The sequence below is a fragment of the Budorcas taxicolor genome, chromosome 12 (genome assembly GCF_023091745.1).
Source record: "Budorcas taxicolor isolate Tak-1 chromosome 12, Takin1.1, whole genome shotgun sequence".
In the NCBI taxonomy this organism is placed as follows: Eukaryota; Metazoa; Chordata; class Mammalia; order Artiodactyla; family Bovidae; genus Budorcas; species Budorcas taxicolor.
In genome coordinates this window covers 15,020,623-15,042,006 of record NC_068921.1, presented here as the reverse complement: position 1 = coordinate 15,042,006, position 21,384 = coordinate 15,020,623, and the positions used below count along the sequence as shown (strand labels likewise).

Here is a 21,384-nt window from a genome sequence, read left to right as displayed (position 1 = left end):
TGTTCCCCAATTATGTGTGATTAATGCCTTCCCCCCGCCCCCCCCAGCATTTGACATCTGTTTTTGATCAGTGAAGGATCATCCAACTTATCAAGCCGTGATTCTGTTCATTTATGTCCAATTCCTAGGCAGCTGTAGTAGAGACTCTAAAATGTACATTCTTTCCTAGAATGTTTCTACATCAGGAGAAAATGGTGTTCCCAGAGTCTGTGGACAAATTAAAACATGAGTATTCTGTGGAAATTTAACTTGGGAGCTAGAGTTGGCAGAAACCTGATTTAACAATGTGTCTCAGAGGCAGCCCTGAAGGAAGAGAAGGTTACACTGCAGGAATTTCTATCTTAGCCCCACATTTGCTAAATTTTAAGACCACAAACTCTCTGAACCCCATTTTCCTCATTTGCAAAATGGGGTAATTACAGCTCGTACATGATACAGTTGTGAGAATTAGAGATAAAACACTTAAGCAGTTAGAAAATGTGTGGTAGAGAGTAGTCATTAAATAAATATTAGCTATCATCTGGGGAGATTTGGAGGGTTATTTGATTATAAACTTAGAAAAAAAAACGAAGTTAACAAATTATTTCTTTTTTTTTTAATGTTACTTAGTTCTGTAGCAGAAGTTAGAAATTTTTTTTAAAAATTTATTTTAATTGTGAGGAAATTCTCCAAATTAGCACATTCCTTAGAGAAGACTGACTGTGGAAGCGTCTGTATCATTTATGTTGCTTCAAACAGGGAAGAAGTCTTTCATCCCCTTCATGTAGAAGAAATGCTGTGTGCAATTAGTGTGTATGCTGAATTATCTTCCTTGGCATTCAAAAGCATTAAAAGAACACTCATTAATTTCCAAAAGAGCTTTGAAAACTATTAGTCTCTAGAGGTCATACTGTGTTTGCAGGAAAATCCTCAGCACAGAGGCATGGAATCTGCAATGAGGAGGGACCTGAGTACCCAGATTTAGGCATAAACCTTGGACAAGTTACTTAATCTCTCTGTGATCACTTACTTCTAAAATGAGAATGATAAAACCTTCTCCCTCAAAGGGTAGAATTTAACGAGCTAATGTATATCAGTGTGCCCGCTGAACCATAAATTCAAATTTCTATACTTAAAAAAAAAAAAATCATGTCTCCTTTGAGGATATAAAATTGTTTAGCTGACCAGAAACATATTTATATTAAAAGTTTAACAAGTGCTACAAAATTGAATCAGTTATAAGTTAAGCTATACTCAGTGAAATGTGAATGAAAAGTTTCAAAATAAATATTTTGTGCAATTTGCAAAAGTCAAAGAGCACATATGACTTCTGGTCTCATATTAACAATTTTCTAGAGAGCAAACTGATTTAATAAATATGCTGTACTATCCCCATGCATAAATTTCATATGTAAAAATGTATGACTTTTTTTCATGTTTATAACTCATTATTTAAAAATTTGACTTTTTTAAGATGACATTTAAAAGTTACACATAACTACAGCAAGACTGAAGCCCTGGGTAGCCAGAATAATTACTGGAGTGGATCAATGCTGTATTTTCTGCTCCCATTTCTCTTTAGTATTTATCTCTGCACTCACAGCCATTCTGAGTGCAAGTATTCTCTTCCTGTTCCTCAAGGGCACTTCTTTTGGAGAATTACTTGGTTTTATTTTATTTAAAAAAATGTTTTTTTTTGGCTGTGCATGCAGCATATAGTTTCCTTGCATGTGGGCTCTTAGTTCCCTGACCAGGAATCGAACCTGCACCCCTTGCATTGGAAGGTGAAGTCTCAACCACTGGACTGCCAGGGAAGTCCCTTCTTGGTTTTATTTTTTAACTTATTTATTTTAATGTATTTATTTTTGGCTGCGCTGGGTCTTCCTTGCTTTGTGCCGGCTTTCTCTAGTTGTGAGAGGGGGCTACTCCTTCTTGCGGTGTGCAGGCTTCTCATCGTGGTGGCTTCTCTTATCGAGGAGCACAGGCTCTAGGGCATGAGGGCTCCACAGTTTCAGCGCAAAGAAGTCTGTTACTTGGTTTTAAATGCCCATCTATTTCACAGTTCTCACAAATAGGTAAATTAAGTTATAATGGTCAGGAAATTTTCTATTTTATGGTAGAAAAAATTCTGGGATTCTCCAGGCAAGAATACTGGAGTGGGTTGCCATGCCCTCCTCCAGGGGATCTTCCCAACCCAGGAATCGAATCCAACCTCCTGCATTGGCAGGCAGGTTCTTTACCACTAGTGCCACCTGGGAAGCCCACCAAAAACTCCTGACATGGTGAAATTTATGTGCTTGTTTGCAATGTTATGATAACGAGATTTAGGTGAACAGTGCACCTGGGACTAATATGAACAATAGAGAGTAATTCAGAACTACTTCGGAGAAGGCGATGGCACCCCACTCCAGTACTCTTGCCTGGAAAATCCCATGGATGGAGGAGCCTGGTAGGCTGCTGTCCATGGGGTCGCGAAGAGTCGGACACGACTGAGGGAATTCCCTTTCCCTTTCAGAATTATACCTTCAGAATGTAAATAGGTGAAATGTAGGCTTTCAAAAGACAAAGGATAAGTCCAAGTACTGGATTCGAAGGAGTGTTAATGACTTCATTCCACATAGCAGTGGGCATTTGATAATAATGTAAAAAAAATCCAGACTTTTCAAATTGAAAGGTGGGAACATGGTAACACCACCAGGTTGGTTCAAGGGCTTCTGTTTGTTTTTAGGGACTCATATTTATGTATCACTGGTCATAGAAATGCTGGCTACTGGAGAAAGAGAGAGACATTTCTCAAACTCAGGATTTCCATATTTGCAGACTTGCTCGTCATATCTCAGTGGGACTTGAGGCTGCCTCACCAGGAATTCGAAGGTGAAACGGCAGATAAAAGTGAAACATGTTTCGAAAGACCGTGTTTTCTTAGGTCTTACTGTTATCCTGGAAAAAGGAAAACAAGTTTCTTCTAAAAAAAATAATACACTCACCCATGCACCCCCAACATCAAAACAGCACAAAAATAACAATATTCATTATTACTAGTTATTAGAAATATCTGCGTTTACAGGGTTATCTCAATGAGTCATTCTGTCCAACTTTGAAAGACTTGATTATGTGTTTCTTCTGCTTCAAACTCTATCAGCACAATCATGGTGGGTATTTAGGTGATCCCAGGCATGTTAAGTTGTTGTTTGGGGGTAATTTAAAACTTTGACCTAAAAGCCAACTTGTGAGGGACTGTGAGTATTTTCTTTCACACAGTAGCTCAGAGACACATTTAGCCCCACTATATTCCACTGCACTTTCAATTTTCTGGGATACTTACTTCCTATTTTCCGTTCAAAAACTATTTAAAAAGCATGTCAGAGTTTCATTTCAGCAATGAATGGTGGCCATTAATTGGGTGTATCTCTTAAAGCAAAGGCTGTTGTAGTCTTAAAACAATAATTATTTTTGTAAATGGCCATCAGTCAGTGAGTCAGTTCAGTTGCTCAGTCGTGTCTGACTCTTTGTGACCCTATGAACTGCAGCACGCCAGGCCTCCCTGTCCATCACCAACTCCCCAAGTTTACTCAAACTCATGTCCATTGAGTCAGCGATGCCATCCCACCATCTCATCCTCTGTCATCCCCTTCTCCTCCCATCTTCAATGGCCATAGTTATGTAAAAAAATGGCCACAGTTATGTAAAAAATCCAATTATTCACCTATCAATTCATGAATATCATAAAACAAGTCTGATGTTTTCAAGTGAACTTGATTTTTACTACCATCTCCCTTTCAGTATTTGTGACCACCTACCTTGTACATGAGGTTATTGATATTTCTCCCGGCAATCTTGATTCCAGCTTGTGCTTCTTCCAGCCCAGCGTTTCTCATGATGTACTCTGCAAATAAGTTAAATAAGCGGGGTGACAATATACAGCCTTGACGTACTCCTTTTCCTATTTGGAACCAGTCTGTTGTTCCATGTCCAGTTCTAACTGTTGCTTCCTGACCTGCATATAGGTTTTTCAAGAGGCAGGTCAGGTGGTCTGGTATGCCCCTCTCTTGAAGAATTTTCCAGTTTATTGTGATCCACACAGTCAAAGACTTTGGCATAGTCAATAATGCAGAAATAGATATTTTTCTGGAACTCTCTTGCTTTTTCGATGATCCAGCGATGTTGGCAATTTGATCTCTAGTTCCTCTGCCTTTTCTAAAACCACCTTGAACATCTGGAAGTTCACGGTACACGTATTGCTGAAGCCTGGCTTGGAGAATTTTGAGCATTACTTTACTAGTGTGTGAGATGAGTGCAATTGTGTGGTAGTTTGAGCATTCTTTGGCATTGCCTTTCTTTGGGATTGGGATGAAAACTGACCTTTTCCAGTCCTGTGGCCACTGCTGAGTTTTCCAAATGTGCTGGCATATTGAGTGCAGCACTTTCACAGCATCATATTTCAGGATTTGAAATAGCTCCACTGGAATTCCATCACCTCCACGAGCTTTGTTCCTAGTGATGCTTTCCAAGGCCCACTTGACTTCACATTCCAGGATGTCTGGCTCTAGATGAGTGATCACACCATCGTGATTATCTGGGTCGTGAAGATCTTTTTTGTACAGTTCTTGTGTGTATTCTTGTCACCTCTTCTTAGTATCTTCTGCTTCTGTTAGGTCCAGACCATTTCTGTCCTTTATCGAGCCCATCTTTGCATGAAATGTTCCCTTGGTATCTCTAATTTTCTTGAAGAGATTTCTAGTCTTTCCCATTCTGTTGTTTTCCTCTATTTCTTTGCATTGATCGCTGAAGAAGGCTTTCTTATCTCTTCTTGCTATTCTCTGGAACTGTGCATTCAGATGCTTATATCTTTCCTTTTCTCCTTTGCTTTTCACTTCTCTTCTTTTCACAGCTATTTGTAAGGCCTCCCCAGACAACCATTTTGCTTTTTTGTATTTCTTTTCCATGGGGATGGTCTTGATCCCTGTCTCCTGTACAGTGTCACGAACCTCAGTCCATAGTTCCTCAGGCACTCTGTCTATCAGGTCTAGGCCCTTAAATCTATTTCTCACTTCCACTGTATAATCATTAGGGATTTGATTTAGGTCATACCTGAATGGTCTAGTGGTTTTCCCTACTTTCTTTAATTTAAGTCTGAATTTAGCAATAAGAAGTTCATGGTCTGAGCCACAGTCCGCTCCTGGTCTTATTTTTGCTGACTGTATAGAGCTTCTCCATCTTTGGCTGCAAAGAATATCATCAATCTGACTTTGGTGTTGACCATCTGGTAATGTCCATGTGTAGAGTCTTCTCTTGTGTTGTTGGAAGAGGGTGTTTGCTATGACCAGTGCCTTCTCTTGACAAAACGCTATTATGCAGATGACATCACCCTCATGGCAGGAAGTGAGGAGGAACTAAAAAGCCTCTTGATGAAAGTGAAAGAGGAGAGTGAAAAAGTTGGCTTAAAGCTCAACATTCAGAAAACGAAGATCATGGCATCTGGTCCCATCACTTCATGGGAAATAGATGGGGAAACAATGGAAACAGTGTCAGACTTTATTTTTTTGGCTCCAAAATCACTGCAGATGGTGATTGCAGCCATGAAATTAAAAGACACTCCTTGGAAGGAAAGTTATGACCAACCTAGATAGCATATTCAAAAGCAGAGACATTACTTTGCCAACAAAGGTCCATCTAGTCAAGGCTATGGTTTTTCCAGTGGTCATATATGGATGTGAGAGTTGGGACTGTGAAGAAAGCTGAATGCTGAAGAATTGATCCTTTTGAACTGTGGTGTTGGAGAAGACTCTTGAGAGTCCCTTGGACTGCAAGGAGATCCAATCAGTCCATTCTAAAGATCAGCCCTGGGTGTTCATTGGAAGGACTGATGTTGAAGCTGAAACTCCAATACTTTGGCCACCTCATGTGAAGAGTTGACTCACTGGCAAAGACTCTGATGCTGGGAGGGATTGGGGGCAGGAGGAGAAGGGGACGACAGAGGATGAGATGGCTGGATGTCATCACCGACTTGATGGACATGAGTTGGAGTGAACTCTGGGAGTTGGTGATGGATAGGGAGGCCTGGCGTGCTGCGATTCATGGGGTCACAGAGAGTCAGACACGACTGAGTGACTGAACTGAACTGAACTTTGTACCTATGTCCTTTGGGTTGCACAGTGGTTAATGGCACAGTCTGCTTGCCAACACAAGAGACTTGGGGGTTTGATCCCTGTGTGTGGAAGATCCCCTGGAGAAGGAAATGGCAACCCACTCCAGTAGTCTTGCCTGTTAAATTCCATGGACAGAGGAGCTTGACAGGCTACAGTCCATGTGATCACAAAGTCTGCTGCCTCTGAGCAGGCATGCACTTCCTACTGACCCCAGAACTCGTTAAAAACACGTAGTCCTACTTCTGAATTTAGTGAAGGAGAGCACAGAAAAAGCAATATATCAAAACTGGTACAAGCTATACAGGGGTGTTGAGCATGTGCTTCTCTATACTGCAATAGAATGGTGAGGTTCCTAACCTTTTAGGGGATGGAAAGAGGGGACAAGTTTAGAGAAAGCTAAAAGGTAACATGCTGAATCTACTATTATGCATCTTTCAAACCCTGCCATGTATGTTTTTAACAAGCTCCTGAAATAGGACTGCTAGATCTGGTCTGTGAGATTTAGTGAATCAGAGGTCTGACCATAAACGTTTAGTCCCTCAACACTAAGTTGAAAAAAAACATTTCTGAGGTTTCCTAAACTGTGTTTTTGTTTTCTTGGTTCCTAGGTGAGAAGTACATTTTGTTTAGTGGTCAAAGGAATGCTTAGGGCTAGAACGTTTTGACTTGTAATGGCCAGAGCAGCAACTTCCAGTTAAGTTGCCTCCAATCAAACCTAACCCTGCTTCTGTAGAACTATGCAGGTGTTTCTTTTTTTTTTTTTCCTTTCTTTTTTCCAAACTGGAACTGCAGACAGTTCTTTTTCTAATCGCAAAGGTGGTCTTCATTGATCATTGTCCTCGCGTTGCCACCATGACCAGGCCACTTTGTCTTTCAAGTCAAAACCTATGCGGCCTACAGCCTGGACAATTACAGGGAAAGCTATCCCTGTGGGCGATTAGCTCCACCTGTTGAGGTCAGTTTTTTTTTCCCCCCACTGGGCCGGGCTGCTGGGCTGCTTCCCTCCAGGTAACGACGGATTGCAAGCGCTCCCTTTCTGGAGATGAGCTCCTTCTGGCCGTTGAGGGCAGAAAGCAGCAACATCTGCAGGCTCGCTCGCCCCTGCCCGTCGAAGGGGTCGAGGGGACCGCATGGCAGCTGCCACCGCGCAGCACAAAAGGGGGCGCCGCTCGCGAGTAGCCACCGGCCTTCCGCGGACCCCGCGGCTCGGGGGTACCCTCGGAGCCGGCGAGGGCGGCGCGGCCCGGGGGGCAAGCCCAGGTGCGGCGAGGCGAAGAGGAGGGCCCAGCCGCGCGCCTAGGAGGAACGCCTGACTCATGTCGTGGCGGCGGCGGACTCCTGGGAACTGAAACTCGTGATGCTTTTGCTGCGGAGAAAAGCCTCATTACCCATTCCACAGGCGGGGGCTGGCGGGGGACACACCACCCGGGGCGCGGACACCCGAGCCCCGGGGACCCGGCGGCCTCCGCGGGCCCCTCCGCCCGCCGCGTGCCCGCGCGCGCGCCGGCCGCGTGTGGAAAAAGGAGTGGACACGCCTAACAGGCGCGCGCGCCCCGCCCCAGCCCGCTATGGGCCGACCCGGATTCTCTCCCCCGCGGCCGAAATTCCCCACCCCCCCACCGCCGGCGCCTCAGTCAACCTTCGGCAATTTCCGCCGGGACACCCGGCGCTCGGCGAGGCCCGAAGACCCGCCGCCGCCGCCTCCTTCTACCGCCAGACCCGGCTTTATGTCTGCGGCGCCGGGGCGCATGCGCAGACGCCATCTTCCCTCCTTCTCCTCAGCCGGCCCCCTCCCGCCGCCGCCGCCGCCGCCGCCTCCGCCTCCTCTCGCCGCGGTCGCCCCTCCTCCTCCTCCTGCGCTCGGGCGCTGGTCCCTCCTCTCCCGATGCCGCGAGAGACCGGGGGATACGGCGGAGCCGGAGAAGAGCACTAGTAACAACCACCACAGCCCCCTCCTCGCCCGCCGCCCTCCCTCGGCACCCACCCACTCACCCGCCCCGTTCGCCGACACCGACCAAACCCCACCTCTCGTTCCTTTGAACGGCGTCGGCTGCAGTCGCTGCACCAGCCCCGTCTGGCCACCAACGCCGCCGAGAGAGGAGTCGCCGTCGCCTGCGGCCCCCTCCCGCCCGGGCCGCGGGAGCAGCGGGGGTGAGAGGACCAACCGGCTGCGGAGGACAAGGACGAAGCGGCTCGCACCACCGCCGGCGCTCCTCAGCGCACGTCCCGCCGCCCTCCGGGGAGGCTCGGGCGCCGGCCCCTTCCTCCCCGAGGACGTGTGCCGAGCTGAGGCGCCTGCCCGGAGGGAGGAAAATGCTCGGGCTCCATGGCTGCCAGTGATGGAGCGGTCCCTGGGCTCCCGCTGCCACCGCCGCCGCCGCGCCCCGGCCGTGCTCCGCGAGGACCCGGCGTCTCTGCGCGCCCGCCCGCGCCCCGTTGCTGGGCTCACCGTACCGGGCGCCCCGCCGCCCGAGCCTCGCCGCGCCGGCCCCAGTCGCGGCCAGCGTTTCCTTACGGAGCAGCAGCAGCCGCCGCGAGCCCAGGGGGTTTGAAAGGGTCCGCGGGGCCGTGGGGGGAGGAGGCCCGAGCCGGGCCGGCGGGGCCGGGAGCGGAGGTTTGAGCGACACTGACTGAGCTCGGGGCTCGCCGCCGGCAGCCGCGGCGGCGCTGGGGGGCGGCGAGGGGAAGGCGACACTCGCTCGGCGCCGCCTTCGTGCAGGGCGACCGGGAGGCTTTTTGCAGCGGCCGCCGCCGCCGCCGCCGACGGGAGGAGGGGCGGAGGTGGCTCCGGAGTTGTCCGGAGAAGGTGGGCATTTCTTGGCTTTTCCCACCCCCCTCCCCTCGCCTCCCCGCTCCCCTCCCCACCCCCTCCCTCCCGCCCCGCACCCCACGTGAAGCGGAGTATAAAGGGGGTGTGAGGCCAGAGGGGAAAGTGGATGGCGAAGGACTGAAGGGGTGCCCCCCTTCGGGTCCCTGGCCGCTCCGTTCACCCTCGTCCATCCTCCCTTCCCGAAGCTCGCCCTCGAAGGCAGGAACGGCCGGCGCCTGCGGCTGAGGAGGAGGAGGAGGAGGAGGTGGGGGAATCGCGCCGGGCGGAGCGTCAGGTCCCGTTTTCCTCCTCGGCGTCTTGAATACAAAGATTACGGTGCAGAAGGAAATTGCACTCGCCTTCTCCGCCCCCCGCCCCGGTACCCAACACAATGCACCAGCCGCCCGAGTCCACGGCGGCCGCGGCCGCTGCAGACATGAGTGCTAGGAAGATGGCGCACCCGGCAATGTTCCCTCGAAGGGGCAGCGGCGGGGGCAGCGCCTCAGCTCTCGGTGCAGCAGGTACCGGCGTCGGTAGTAGTGCCCCATCTGCCGAGGATTTTCCGCCTCCGTCGCTGCTCCAGCCGCTGCCTCCTGCAGCATCTTCTCTGTCGGGACCACAGCCTCCGCCTCCACAAAGCCTGAACCTCCTTTCGCAGGCTCAGCTGCAGGCACAGCCTCTTGCGCCAGGCGGAACGCAGATGAAAAAGAAAAGTGGCTTCCAGATAACGAGCGTGACCCCGGCTCAGATCTCCGCTAGCATCAGCTCGAACAACAGCATCGCAGAGGACACGGAGAGCTACGACGACTTGGATGAGTCTCATACGGAAGATCTGTCGTCTTCCGAGATCCTTGATGTGTCGCTTTCCAGGGCTACGGACTTAGGGGAGCCTGAACGCAGCTCCTCGGAAGAGACTCTCAATAACTTCCAGGAAGCCGAGACACCTGGGGCGGTCTCTCCTAACCAGCCCCACCTTCCTCAGCCTCATTTGCCTCACCTTCCACAACAGAACGTTGTGATCAATGGGAGTGCTCATCCACACCCCCTCCATCACCACCATCCCATTCATGGCCACCACCTGCACCACGGGCACCACCATCCATCCCATGCCGGTGTGGCCAGTACATCCATCCCTGGAGGGCCGCCCTCAAGCCCAGTGTCCAGAAAACTCTCCGCCGCGGGAAGCTCTGACGGTGTTATGCCAGTTGCACCAACTTCTGCTGTATCATCGAGTGGCTCGCCGGCATCTGTCATGACTAGTATCCGTGCTCCGAGTACTACCGGCAGCCTAGGTATAAATTCTGTTACGGGCACCAATACGATGAATAACGTTAACATCACTGCTGTGGGTAGTTTTAATCCTCCTGTGACCAGCAGCATGCTTGGTAACGCTAATATAAGTGTGAGCAGTATCCCCAGTGCTGCTAGTATGAGTGTCGGGCCTGCAGTGAGCAGCGGGGTTAATGTGAATATCTTGAGTGGCATGGGCAATGGTACGATTGCTTCCTCCACGGCCTTTAACAGCGCTGCCAGTGCAGCAGTGGGCATGACAGTGGGGGCCGTTTCGAGTCAGCAGCAACAGCCAACCGTTAACACGTCCAGGTTCAGAGTCGTGAAGTTAGATTCTACTTCTGAGCCTTTCAAAAAAGGTCGATGGACTTGCACTGAGTTCTATGAAAAAGAAAACGCCGCCGTACCTGCCACCGAAGGGGTGGTGGTAAATAAGGTGGTGGAAAGTGTAAGACAGAACACGACCGAAGCGACTTCCGAGAGGGAGAGCACGAGTGGGAGCTCCGTGAGCAGCAGCGTCAGCACACTGAGTCACTACACGGAGAGTGTGGGCAGCGGAGAGATGGGCACCCTGGCGGCCCCGCCGGTGCAGCCGCAGCCGCCCCCGACCCTTCCAGGGGTGGCCCTTCCGCAGATGGACTTCAGCAGCACCGCTCCACAGGGCATTTCAGCAGTTAGCATCCCTCAGAGTATTTCTCAGTCGCAGATCTCGCAGGTTCAGTTATCGTCTCAAGAACTGGGCTATCAGCCGAAGCCAGGTCTTCCACCAGTACCTCTGCAAGCCGGTATTCAGCCGTCACCTGTTGGCGTGGTGGGCGTCACTTCGGCTTTAGGTCAGCAGCCTTCCATCGCCAGCCTGGCTCAACCCCAACTGCCGTATTCCCAGGCGGCCCCCCCAGTGCAAGCTCCCCTGTCAGGGGCGCCACCCCAACAGGTACAATATGGCCAGCCGGCGCCAGCTGTGGCCACTCCGATGGCCCCAAGCCACGGTACATCAGTAACTCCGAACCCAGCCTCCGAGTATGTTCAGCCCTCACCGCTTCTCCAAACAGCGGTATCCTCTGGACAGCCCACTTCTGCAGGGGTGGCCGTGGGAGCCACGGTGATTCCTATGGCTCAGCCACAGAGCATCCAGCTCCCAGTGCAGCCCGCGGCAGTCCAGGCACAACCTGCAGGGGCAGCTGGCCAACCTGTTGGCAAGGCTCACACGACAGTAGCTGCGGTACCTCCCGGCAGTCAAATCGCAAATATTGGTCAACAGACAAGCCTACCATCGGCACTGCAGCAGCCCTCCACCCAAGTCACACCTTCAGTTATCCAGCAAGGTGCTCCTCCGTCTTCACAGATAGTGCCACCTGCTCCAGCTGCGATCCTTCATCAGGGAGTTCAGCCCAGCGCTTCAAGCCTTCCTCAGCAACTGGTCATTGCACCCCAGAGTACCCTGTTACCTGTGCCTCCCCAGCCACAGGGGGTCGAGTCGGTAGCTCCAGGAGTGGTTTCGAAGCAGTTGCCTGCAGTTAGTCCTTTGCCCTCTGCTAGTAGTATTTCTGTTACAAATCAGGTTAGTTCAGCTGGTCCTTCTGGACTGCCTTCTGCCCCGACAAACTTGGTTCCGTCAAAGAATATAGCACAAGCCCCCGCCACTCAGAATGGTAATTTGGTTCAAAGTGTCAGTCAGCCTCCCTTGCTAGCATCTAATATAAATTTGCCTTTGGCACAACAGCTACCACTCAGTTCTGTTCAATTCTCCGCACAATCATTAGCTCAGGCAATTGGAAGCCAAATCGAAGATGCCAGGCGCCCAGCGGAACCCTCCTTAGTTGGCTTACCTCAGACCATCAGTGGTGACAGTGGGGGAGTGTCAGCAGTTTCAGATGGCAGTAGCAGCAGCCTTGCAGCCTCTGCTTCTCTTTTCCCGTTGAAGGTGCTACCGCTGACGACACCCCTGGTGGATGGCGAGGACGAGAGGTAAGCTCACGCCGTGTTTCTGCAGGCATTCAACAGATTCAAGAGTTCCTCTATTTAGTCACTGCATATGCACAGGGTTAGTCTAAAAGCATTACCTACTTTTTTCCTCTTTAGAGGTGAACGAGCATTTTTCTGGTAAGTTTTCTAGAGCAGGAGTGTGATGGAATGGTTTCAAACTGCTTAGGAAGTGGTCCAAGTAAAACGTAAACAATACTTGACAAAATAGTTTTTGAACATTAAGAGTAGGTATGGGAGCCCCAAGCGATTTTGTTATTTACGAGGTGGTTTTTTAGAATTAATTATGAACAGAAGCTTAATTTCTGCTAACCCAGCTTAATAGTTCATATCTTCTTTTGACTTACTAAAATCATTATGGTCATCTCTTGGGGGCAGGAGGGGAGGTTGTGGTTCCCACATTTGTTTCTCCTTCACTGAACTGGATGACCCAAAGTTCTACTGTGTTTGCTATTAGTCTGAAAAAGATCATGTTACTGCTTTTCCTAGTCAGATATTATAGGAAAGGTGACCTAAGCTGGGTTATACAGGTTGCTCTCAAACTAATTGACCGACTTTTGTGTACTTATTTAATGGTCGTTTTATCTGAGCAGTTAAGAAATGGGAATGGTAAAGTGTTTTGTGGGGGAGGAGGGGCATACACTTAAAAACAGCCCAGTTTATCTTTGACAGTAGTATGCAGTATGTTTTTCCTTTTGCATAGTAGATCAAGATGGTAGCTGTTTTAAAGAGTAAAGGAAGAGAATGTCTTGGAGGGTTGAATTTATAGAGACATGAAACTGATTTTGTTCTCCTGCTAATCTACTCCGCTTGTTCTCTTCTCTGACCAGAGAAATACAGAAAGCCTAAAATACATTACTAGACCATTGTTTTCTTAATAGGATTGGTAATAATATGGTGATTTTTTGAATCAAATTGTGTCTTTGAAGCTGGCCAGCTAGAAGAGTTGTGAAATCTCTCATGATACTACATGGCTTTAAATTAAGTCGATTTTTAAAGGAATGTTCTTTTCACAGATTTGCCTTACTAACCTTGATCAAAATAATAGTTTTGATCAAGGAGTTTTGACAGAGGCTATTCATTTTCACTGTGGAACTTGGAATAAATGTGAAAGATACTTAAATATTTTAGTATTGGAGATTTTTGTGATTGAACTTTTATTAAGCCAGTTGGAACATTTACATTCTAAATGTATATCTGTGATTTTTACTTTGGAAAAATTGAGCATATTTCAAAAGAATTGCCATTTTAGAAAAACAAAAGCCAAATGTTTCAGTGAGGCCTTTTTTTTTTTTAATTACTTAAAAGATAGAAGCTAAAGGCATGGTTAATTGAAATAATTTAAATTCTTGCCTTTGAAGATTCTTATTTTTCTAAGTCATGTATAGAATCTTGTTATCTAGCCACATGTATTCTGTATCATGTATACAAGGCTATACTTTAAAAGAGAGACCTCTTCTAGGAGGTGGTTTCCTTAATAGTTGTATTATAATTATTGCTAAACCTTTAAATTTATCAAATCATGCTAATACACATCTATAATTTTAAATAATTAACTTACCTCAGATATTCAGGTTTTCTAAATCTAGTGAGTGTGATCTGAGTAAAACCCCTATAAGAACAGGTATATTATGTGGATGCTAAATTTACAGAAGTAAAAGATGGGTGGATACACAAATGAAAACCACACTTTGAATTCAAACCTGCCATGATTTTTACTAATTACCATTGTGGTCTCCTGGCATGACTTTTTCCTTTTTGTTTTCTCCTCCTGGTGGTAGGGCATGATAGAGCTTTCCATAACATGGTGTTCCAGACGATTAAAGTCAGATGTTGCTACTTACAATTCGGTTTTTAACTATAGAGCTAGAGTCCCAGTTTAAGATATTAGAACAGAATCAATTTTTCCATATAGCAGCTGAGATGAGGACTAATTAGGGGCAAATTATGTAGAATGGTTTGAAATTAAAGGGGCAAAACAGATACTGAGAAATATGATTCAATATTGGTGTACAGTAACTTGAGTTGACTGTACCTGTTTTGAATTAACCACATATTTGAGCTTTTGTTAACATCCTTTAAATTCTGTAATATCAAAATGACCCCTAAAATAGCTGTAAAGTTCAGATCTGGTAAATTTGTGTATTATTTTCTTGGCATTTTACTGCAGATTATCACTGTAGTTTGGAAAAAAAATTGTTAAGTGATAATGATTTAAAAAATTGTTTTTACCTTTTTCTTCCCATGTTTCTGTGTCGTTTGTGTCTTCTGGGCTTCACCTATGGATCTCATGGGAGAAAAGGATACATTGTAATGTCGGTGTTATGACTTAGAAAACACATTAGCAATAAAACTTTTAGGTGGTAGGATACATGAAGATTGGCTGTTCTTTAGTCATCTTTTGAAATAATATTGACACACGGTAAATTTTAAAATGTTGGTAACACGTGTCTACTGGTGTTGGCTACTGGCAGAGACTATAAAGATTAGAAAACATGATCAGGCCTTAAGATTATGTATGATCTTTAAAAAAAAAATCATTCTCATTAAAAAGGTCTTAATGTCTTAATGTCTTCCATGGCGGCTCAGATGGTAAAGAATCTGCCTGCAGTGCAGGAGTCCTGAGTTTGGTCCCTGGGTTGGGAAGATCCCCTGGAGAAGTGAATGGCTACCCACTCCCATATTCTTGCCTAGAGAATTCTGTGGACTAGGAGCCTGGTGGGCTACAATCCACGGGGTTGCAAAGAGTTGGACACAACTGGGTGGCTAGCAAACAAAACACGTAATGTCTTAGGTTAGCCTTTAATGTGAACTTACTGTCACAACACAGGGAAGATGCAGGTATTTCACACTGATGTTTTCAGTGTTTTGTGATTGTTAATACAGCCTCTTCTGTGAAATTGGTCAAACTTCCATTCAACCTTTAAGACTCAGCTCAGATGTTCCCTCTGTAGCATTCTCCTCAAGAAATGTTTGCCTTAGCCCTTTTTAGTGGTCCTCTATTCAAGGCACTGTGCACATTCAATTAAAATTACGTTTACCCATTTTCCCCACAAGACCGTGAATTCTTCAAGGGCAAGAGCTAAGTGTTTTTTGAAAGAATTAATGAGCAGACCTTTCTTTGCCTTTTGTGTCGTTTAAAACTTGTATTGTCTCTCACCTTAAGCATAACTGTTGGAGATTCAGGATCATATAATTTAATGCCACAAAATGAAAAGAAATTTCATACCTTAAGGTAAATTGATATTTATCTTCTAAATACAGTACCTGTATATAGAGTAGTTCCTCAAATAGATATTAATGAGGAATTTGAGTTTTCTTATCAAATAGGAGTAATACTCATTTTTGCCAACTTCTTAGGATGGTTGCATGAGATAAAATACTTTAACTGTGAAATACTGGATTATAAGATCTAATTTTTATTTATGTTGTACCTGCCCAGTTTAAAGAGCCAAATAGTTTGCGTGCTTATCAAAACAAACAAAAGCTTCCTGCCCTCTTTATTTCCCTGGAAGCAGTCACTTTCACCTCTTGGAGATGACGATTGTGATATTTATCTCCTAGTCTCTAAATAACCGCCTGTATTACTACTCGCCGTGCAGTGCAGCCAGGTGGTTAGGAGAGTGGACTGCTTAAGTCTGAGCCACCCTCTCTGTCGTTCACCAGCTGCTTAACCTCTCTGTGCCTCAGTTTGCTCACTTTAGAAAGTGGGGAGAATAGTATCTACCTACCGCATAGGATTTTGTAAGAATGAAATGAATTTGGAAAGTCCTTTGAAATGTCTCTAACTCATATGCTCTATATTACTGTTCAGTTGCTAAGTCGTGTCCAATTTTCTGCAACCCCATGGACTGTAGCATGTCAGACTTCCCTGTCCTTCACTGTCTCCCAGAGTTTGCTCAAATTACGGTCCATTGAGTCAGTGATGTTGTCTAACCATCTCATCCTCTGCTGCCCTCTTTTCCTTTTGTCTTCGATTTTTCCCAGCATCAGGGTCTTTTCCAATGAGTTGGCTCTTCCCATCAGGTGGCCAGAATCTTGGAGCTTCAGCATTAGTCCTTCCAATGAATATTCAAAGTTGATTTCCTTTAGGTTTGCTTTGTATAAGTATGTGTTAGATACAAATACTTGCTTTTGTTTTTGGCTTTAGTAACTTCCTGGGTAGAAAATGAAGATTAACTTTGTCATGATCTGCTCAGCTGGTCCTACTTCCTCCTGGTCCCCCCTTCATCTTAATAGTTACGATTGCATCACTGTTGATTATTCAGTTTTCTTGTAAAATATAACTTTTCCTAGCCTGTCTAATGTCCTGCACTTGCCTTCCTCCTATCCCAGCCATCTAGTATGTATAGTATACTTGTATGTATATTTCTGTGTATTGTTTAACATTTACAAATGTTAGTAGTGGGTTCCCTTACCCCAAGTTTTCCTCCATCATCATCTGTTTCCTCCAGGTTGCCTTTCTTCCCATTTTTTTGGGTTTTGGGCTTAACCTTTTGTGATAGAGCCTCTCCTCAGATGTCTGGCAATTCTTGATCTTCTGGGTGTACTTAAATGTAGGAGACTTAAGAGCTGATAAGCAGTTCTCAGTGTGACTTGTTGACTGTTAGCTTTTCCATAGGCTGATCTGGCTGGAAATCATTGTCTCCACGCCTCCCTGCCGCTTTAGTTTTCTCTGTAGTAATCACTGACTCAGCGTTTCATCATATGTCCCTGGAGATGTTCAGACATATCAGGTATTGTTACCTCTTTTATCTTTCTGAGGAAGTCTCTCGTATTTCTCTGATCTTCATTCTGGACTAATTGCCTTTTAGACTTACTAATATTGTGGGGTGCTGTGGTTGGGGCTGCATTTTTCAGTGACCCACGTCGTATTCTTCCTTGGCTTGCTCGATATTTTAAAATGGCTTTATATTACCCTTATACAGTTAGGTAAAGGATATTGGATTGGAAAGTGTATTATTTCATAATTTTGCTCCATAGCTTTCTAGCTTCCATGTTGCTTTTGGGAAGTTTGAAGCTGTTCTGATGGCTTACAGATATTACATGTGGCCTGTGTGTGTTTTGTTTTTCCTTTTTTACCCCTGTCCTCTTATTTATTCTGTTTTCTTCCCTTCTCTCATTTTTTTAAATCTCTGAAAGCTTTTAAGAGTGTATCTGTTTTTAGCGTTCTGAAATTTAACAGTGAGGGTTCGTTATGTGGATTTCTTTTCATTCAGGGTGCTGAATACTTGGTGTGCCCTTTCAGTCTGGAAACGCCTTTTAGTTTTGGGACTTTTTCTTGAATGAGGTTGTTGATTATTTCTTTCCGATTTCTCTTTTCTTTCTCAAATTCCTTTTATTGGGATGATAGACCTTCTTGACCAATCTTCTGACTTTCTCATATTTTCTTTGCTGTTTTTCATCATTTTCTTTTGCTCTACTGCTGTTGAGTTTTCATCTATTATCATAATTATCATATATTAAATTTCCAAGAGCTTTTGTCTTTGGTCCTTGTGAATAGTATCTATCCTGTTCTAGTAGCAATTGTACTTTCTCTTAGCTGAGTGTAAGTATTAGTTTTTTGTTTTTTTTTTTTTTTTTCATTAGGGTTTCTTCTCCATGTGTGATCTGTGTCCTCCATTTTTTACTCTCATAGTTTTTATTTGTTTGGTCTTTATCTTTTGTGTTACAGCCTTTCCTTAGGTGGTGGTTGTGTGTGAGAGTAGGGGAGTAAAATGCTGATTTGAAATTCTGAGAGGTTTTGTTAGCTTCACTCTATGGTAACCTGTCCGGGCACCTCCGTATGTGTTTCTTCACTCAGTCAGCTTGTTTTCGGTATGCTCTCCTGCATATTGCTGTGCCTCGTTTTCTCAGTCCCAGGATCTTGTGTTTTATATTCACTAGACAATATATTTTCAGTTTTTTGTTGGGGTTGGGGAGGGGTGGTTGGTATCTGTGGGGCTGGTTGCTTCTTAAACAGACTTTTAAACAATCTTTCTTATTTTAGCACTCTCTCTCCCCCACATCCCACTTCAGATGTATGTGGTACTGCCAATTCCTGAGTCTTTTGGGGATTTTACAGTTTAAATTGGGTTTGTTCTTGGCTTTCCCCACTGTTTGCTAAAGATTTGATTTCCTAGTGTTTGCTAAGTCATTTGTCACTCAACCATCTGCTTTCCAGCTTCCAAATTTTTGTTGCTATTGTCTTTTCACCCATTCTCTCAATTTTTGTGAGCTCATGGCTTTTTATATCTTAAAAATTCCTTTTCTGTCATTTTTAGTGAGGTTTTTAGGAAAGGAGTGTAAAATAAATGTGTTTAACTACACGTCTATTTCAGTTGTAGAATGCTATGCTATTAAATCTGAAGAAGGATGCTAATTTTAATGATTCATGCTCCAAGATTTGATCTGTAATTAGTACATAAATTTTGAGTGGAATTGCTTGGCTTATATTCAGCAGAAATAAGAATGGCATATAACTTGGTATTTTAGTTCACAGAAGTGATTTAAAATGTTAGGATTAGATTCAGTTAATACGTATTATCGCATTTAATCACTAAACAACCTTGTGAATTAAGTTTTTTCTAATATACTGGTGCATAAACAGAAGCTTATTTGGTTTATTAGAGAAACCGAGTGAGTTGTGTAAGGTTACACACACAACAGTAAAGCAGAGTAAGGATTAAAAGTCGTTTTTCCAACTCAGAATCTGGTGCTGTTTCTACTGCTCATAAAGCCAACATGAGGTAAGCCCTTAAGGAATATTAGAGTGGCTGAAAACCCGAAAGAAGGCAGGCCTCGTTGATTTGTGTCTTAGTACAAATCATGGAATTGCCTTAGAACATATCAGCATTTACCTGTGACCCTTTGATGAGGAAAAAAGTGGGCAGAGTCATAAGAGTGATGTACCCGGAAAATACAGTAGACAGACAAATGTTAGCTGAATTAGTTTTAACATTTTGGGGGAAAGTTGTATGAAAATTATCTTTTCAGGAAAACCATTTTAATTTTCTAATCTAAATTCTGTCTTTGTAACATTGACTTCAGTATTGCAAAGCAAATCGATTTTATTTTTTGTTTAGAAACTTCAATTTAAAAATATGAAACTGCAGAGCATGCCCTGTTCTGGTGTGGCATTATCTGAGCCATAGTGGTTGATTTTTGCTGTGTCACTGTGCCTTTAGGGTTGACTATGTCATGGTAAGAATATGCTTTAGTGGCTTATTAAAAGAAATGACACGAGGGGGAAAATGATAAAGGATGTTTATGTTATTTTAAAAGAGTGATCTGTCTGTACTGAGTTTTGGATTCCAGGTTGACATTTTTCCTAGGCTCGCATCCCCAACCCTTCACTTCTTCCTTACCTATCAGCTAGACCCGAAAATCTTACTGGACCTCTCATTAGGTCTAGTTGAGCTTTGTTTTCCTTCCTTGAAGCACCCATTCTCTTTTACTTTCAGTTCAGCTCTTCTATCAGACTCATCGTTGGAGTTTCTTTGGGTTTGTGTCCTCTTCCCATCCCCTCCCTTTTCCCTAGGTAGTTGGCTGTTCTGTGGCTTCAGATGTGATCTGTATGCTCTAAACTTCTGAATGCATATCCCTAGACCACACTTTTCTTCTTAGCTCTAGACTGATGTGGTCCTTTGCCTTAATGTTACCTCTACTTGCGTTCTCACAGCCTCTCAGTCTCAACAGATCTTAACCTTAACCTCCTTATTACTTGACCTCTCAAATGTATGTCACCCTCATTTTAATAAATGTTACTTCTCATTCTAGTTCTTCACTTTAGGAGCCTGAGTTATTTCTTGATAGTTTCCTTTCTCTCACGCTCTACATTCTGACCATTACTTTCTAAATATATCTTGAATTTATCTTTTCTTTCGCTATCTCTGTTGCCACAACTCTAGCCTAAGATAACATACTCAACTCTTAAAAAGTACTGCCGTTGCTTCTTCACCAACTTTCTGCATACATTCTTGCCTTTCTCTGATTTTATGTCTTGTAGTCAGAATGACATTCTTAAAATGGAAATCTGTTTCAGTTACTCACTTGTCCCAAATCCCTAAAGCCTTTCCGTTTCTTTTAAGGTGATTCCATTTTGCTTTTGCTCCCTTCTGGCTTCATATGCTCCTTCCCCTCACTTTTTGAGTCCCATCTGCCTCCTTTCAGATCCTCAGGTTGTCATCCTTACTTGCTCTCTCCTCCGGGCTTTGGCTTGGGCTGTTCTTTTAGCCAGAACGTGTTCTATGTCATCTTTCCTCCTTTCCTCCCTAAAGCCTCACTGTCACCTTAAGAGGCCTTCTCTGATACACCAGTCTAAACTTAGATTCTTTGTTAACACTGTTTAAAATCACCTTGTTATATTATAGTGCTTAGTACAGCCTTTAATTTGTGTATGATTATCTGTTTGATTTTAAGCTTCACAAACAAGTTTTTGGTTTGCTACTATATATACAAAGTATATGTTGGTATCTGACAGTAGGTACTCAGTAAAAATCTGCTTAACAAGTGAAAAAAAATTTAATGTTGGCATAAGGACAACTTCTTTTTAAAAACACTATTATGACATACTTGAAAGGTAAATAAGTTCTTGATACATCATGTGATAACACTATTTTCTCCTTTAGTAGAGGTGATTGAGAGAGAGTTGATTGAGGATTGATTGATTACTTTTTTGTGTTTATGAGCAAAAAAGCAATGCTTACTTGCTTTTAACAAGCATCTCTGTTTATTTTTGCACATATGTTTTGTTTATGTATGTTTATGATGAGTTCTCCAACTTAAACCCATTTATTTCTACATTGTATCAGTATTTTTCTTTATCTCCTTTTGACTGGTTCACTCTTTAGCATAAATGATTCTTGAATATCTAAGTATTACCTTGAAAGTTCTTAGCAGTTTCAGCTGTTTAAAATATAAACGTTTAACTGGCAAAATGCCACTTGTTTGTATTAAGAGTTTCCTTTGTTAGTGTAGTAAGCATTGAGTTAATTACTTGTTTAAAATTCCTAATCACTCTGTTTTGCTTATGGTCAATGTAGTTACTTGTTACTAAACTAGTAAGTTATGGTTTCTGTTAAGGGCAAAGAATCATGAAAAATATGAAGCAGTGATTAGAATTAGCAATAAGTTTAATTGATTATATATGGATATTAAATGGGAGTAAAAAAGTTAAGAGATGAGCCCTTTTAA

General features: G+C 44.4%; 1 protein-coding gene across 2 annotated transcripts in view; it reads left to right on the top strand.

The window, feature by feature from the left end:
* Positions 1-8,992: 8,992 nt before the first annotated feature.
* TSC22D1 (TSC22 domain family member 1) overlaps positions 8,993-21,384 on the top strand; it is a 123,831-nt gene continuing 111,439 nt past the window's right edge. The window contains exons 1-2 of one of the 2 annotated variants that reach the window (XM_052650206.1): positions 8,993-11,788; positions 12,152-12,195. In XM_052650206.1, the coding sequence (XP_052506166.1) occupies positions 9,329-11,788; positions 12,152-12,195 (2,504 nt within the window). In that variant the 5' untranslated portion in view covers positions 8,993-9,328. Of the gene's footprint in view, positions 12,196-21,384 lie in introns of both variants that reach the window. The other variant, XM_052650205.1, reaches the window with a different exon arrangement.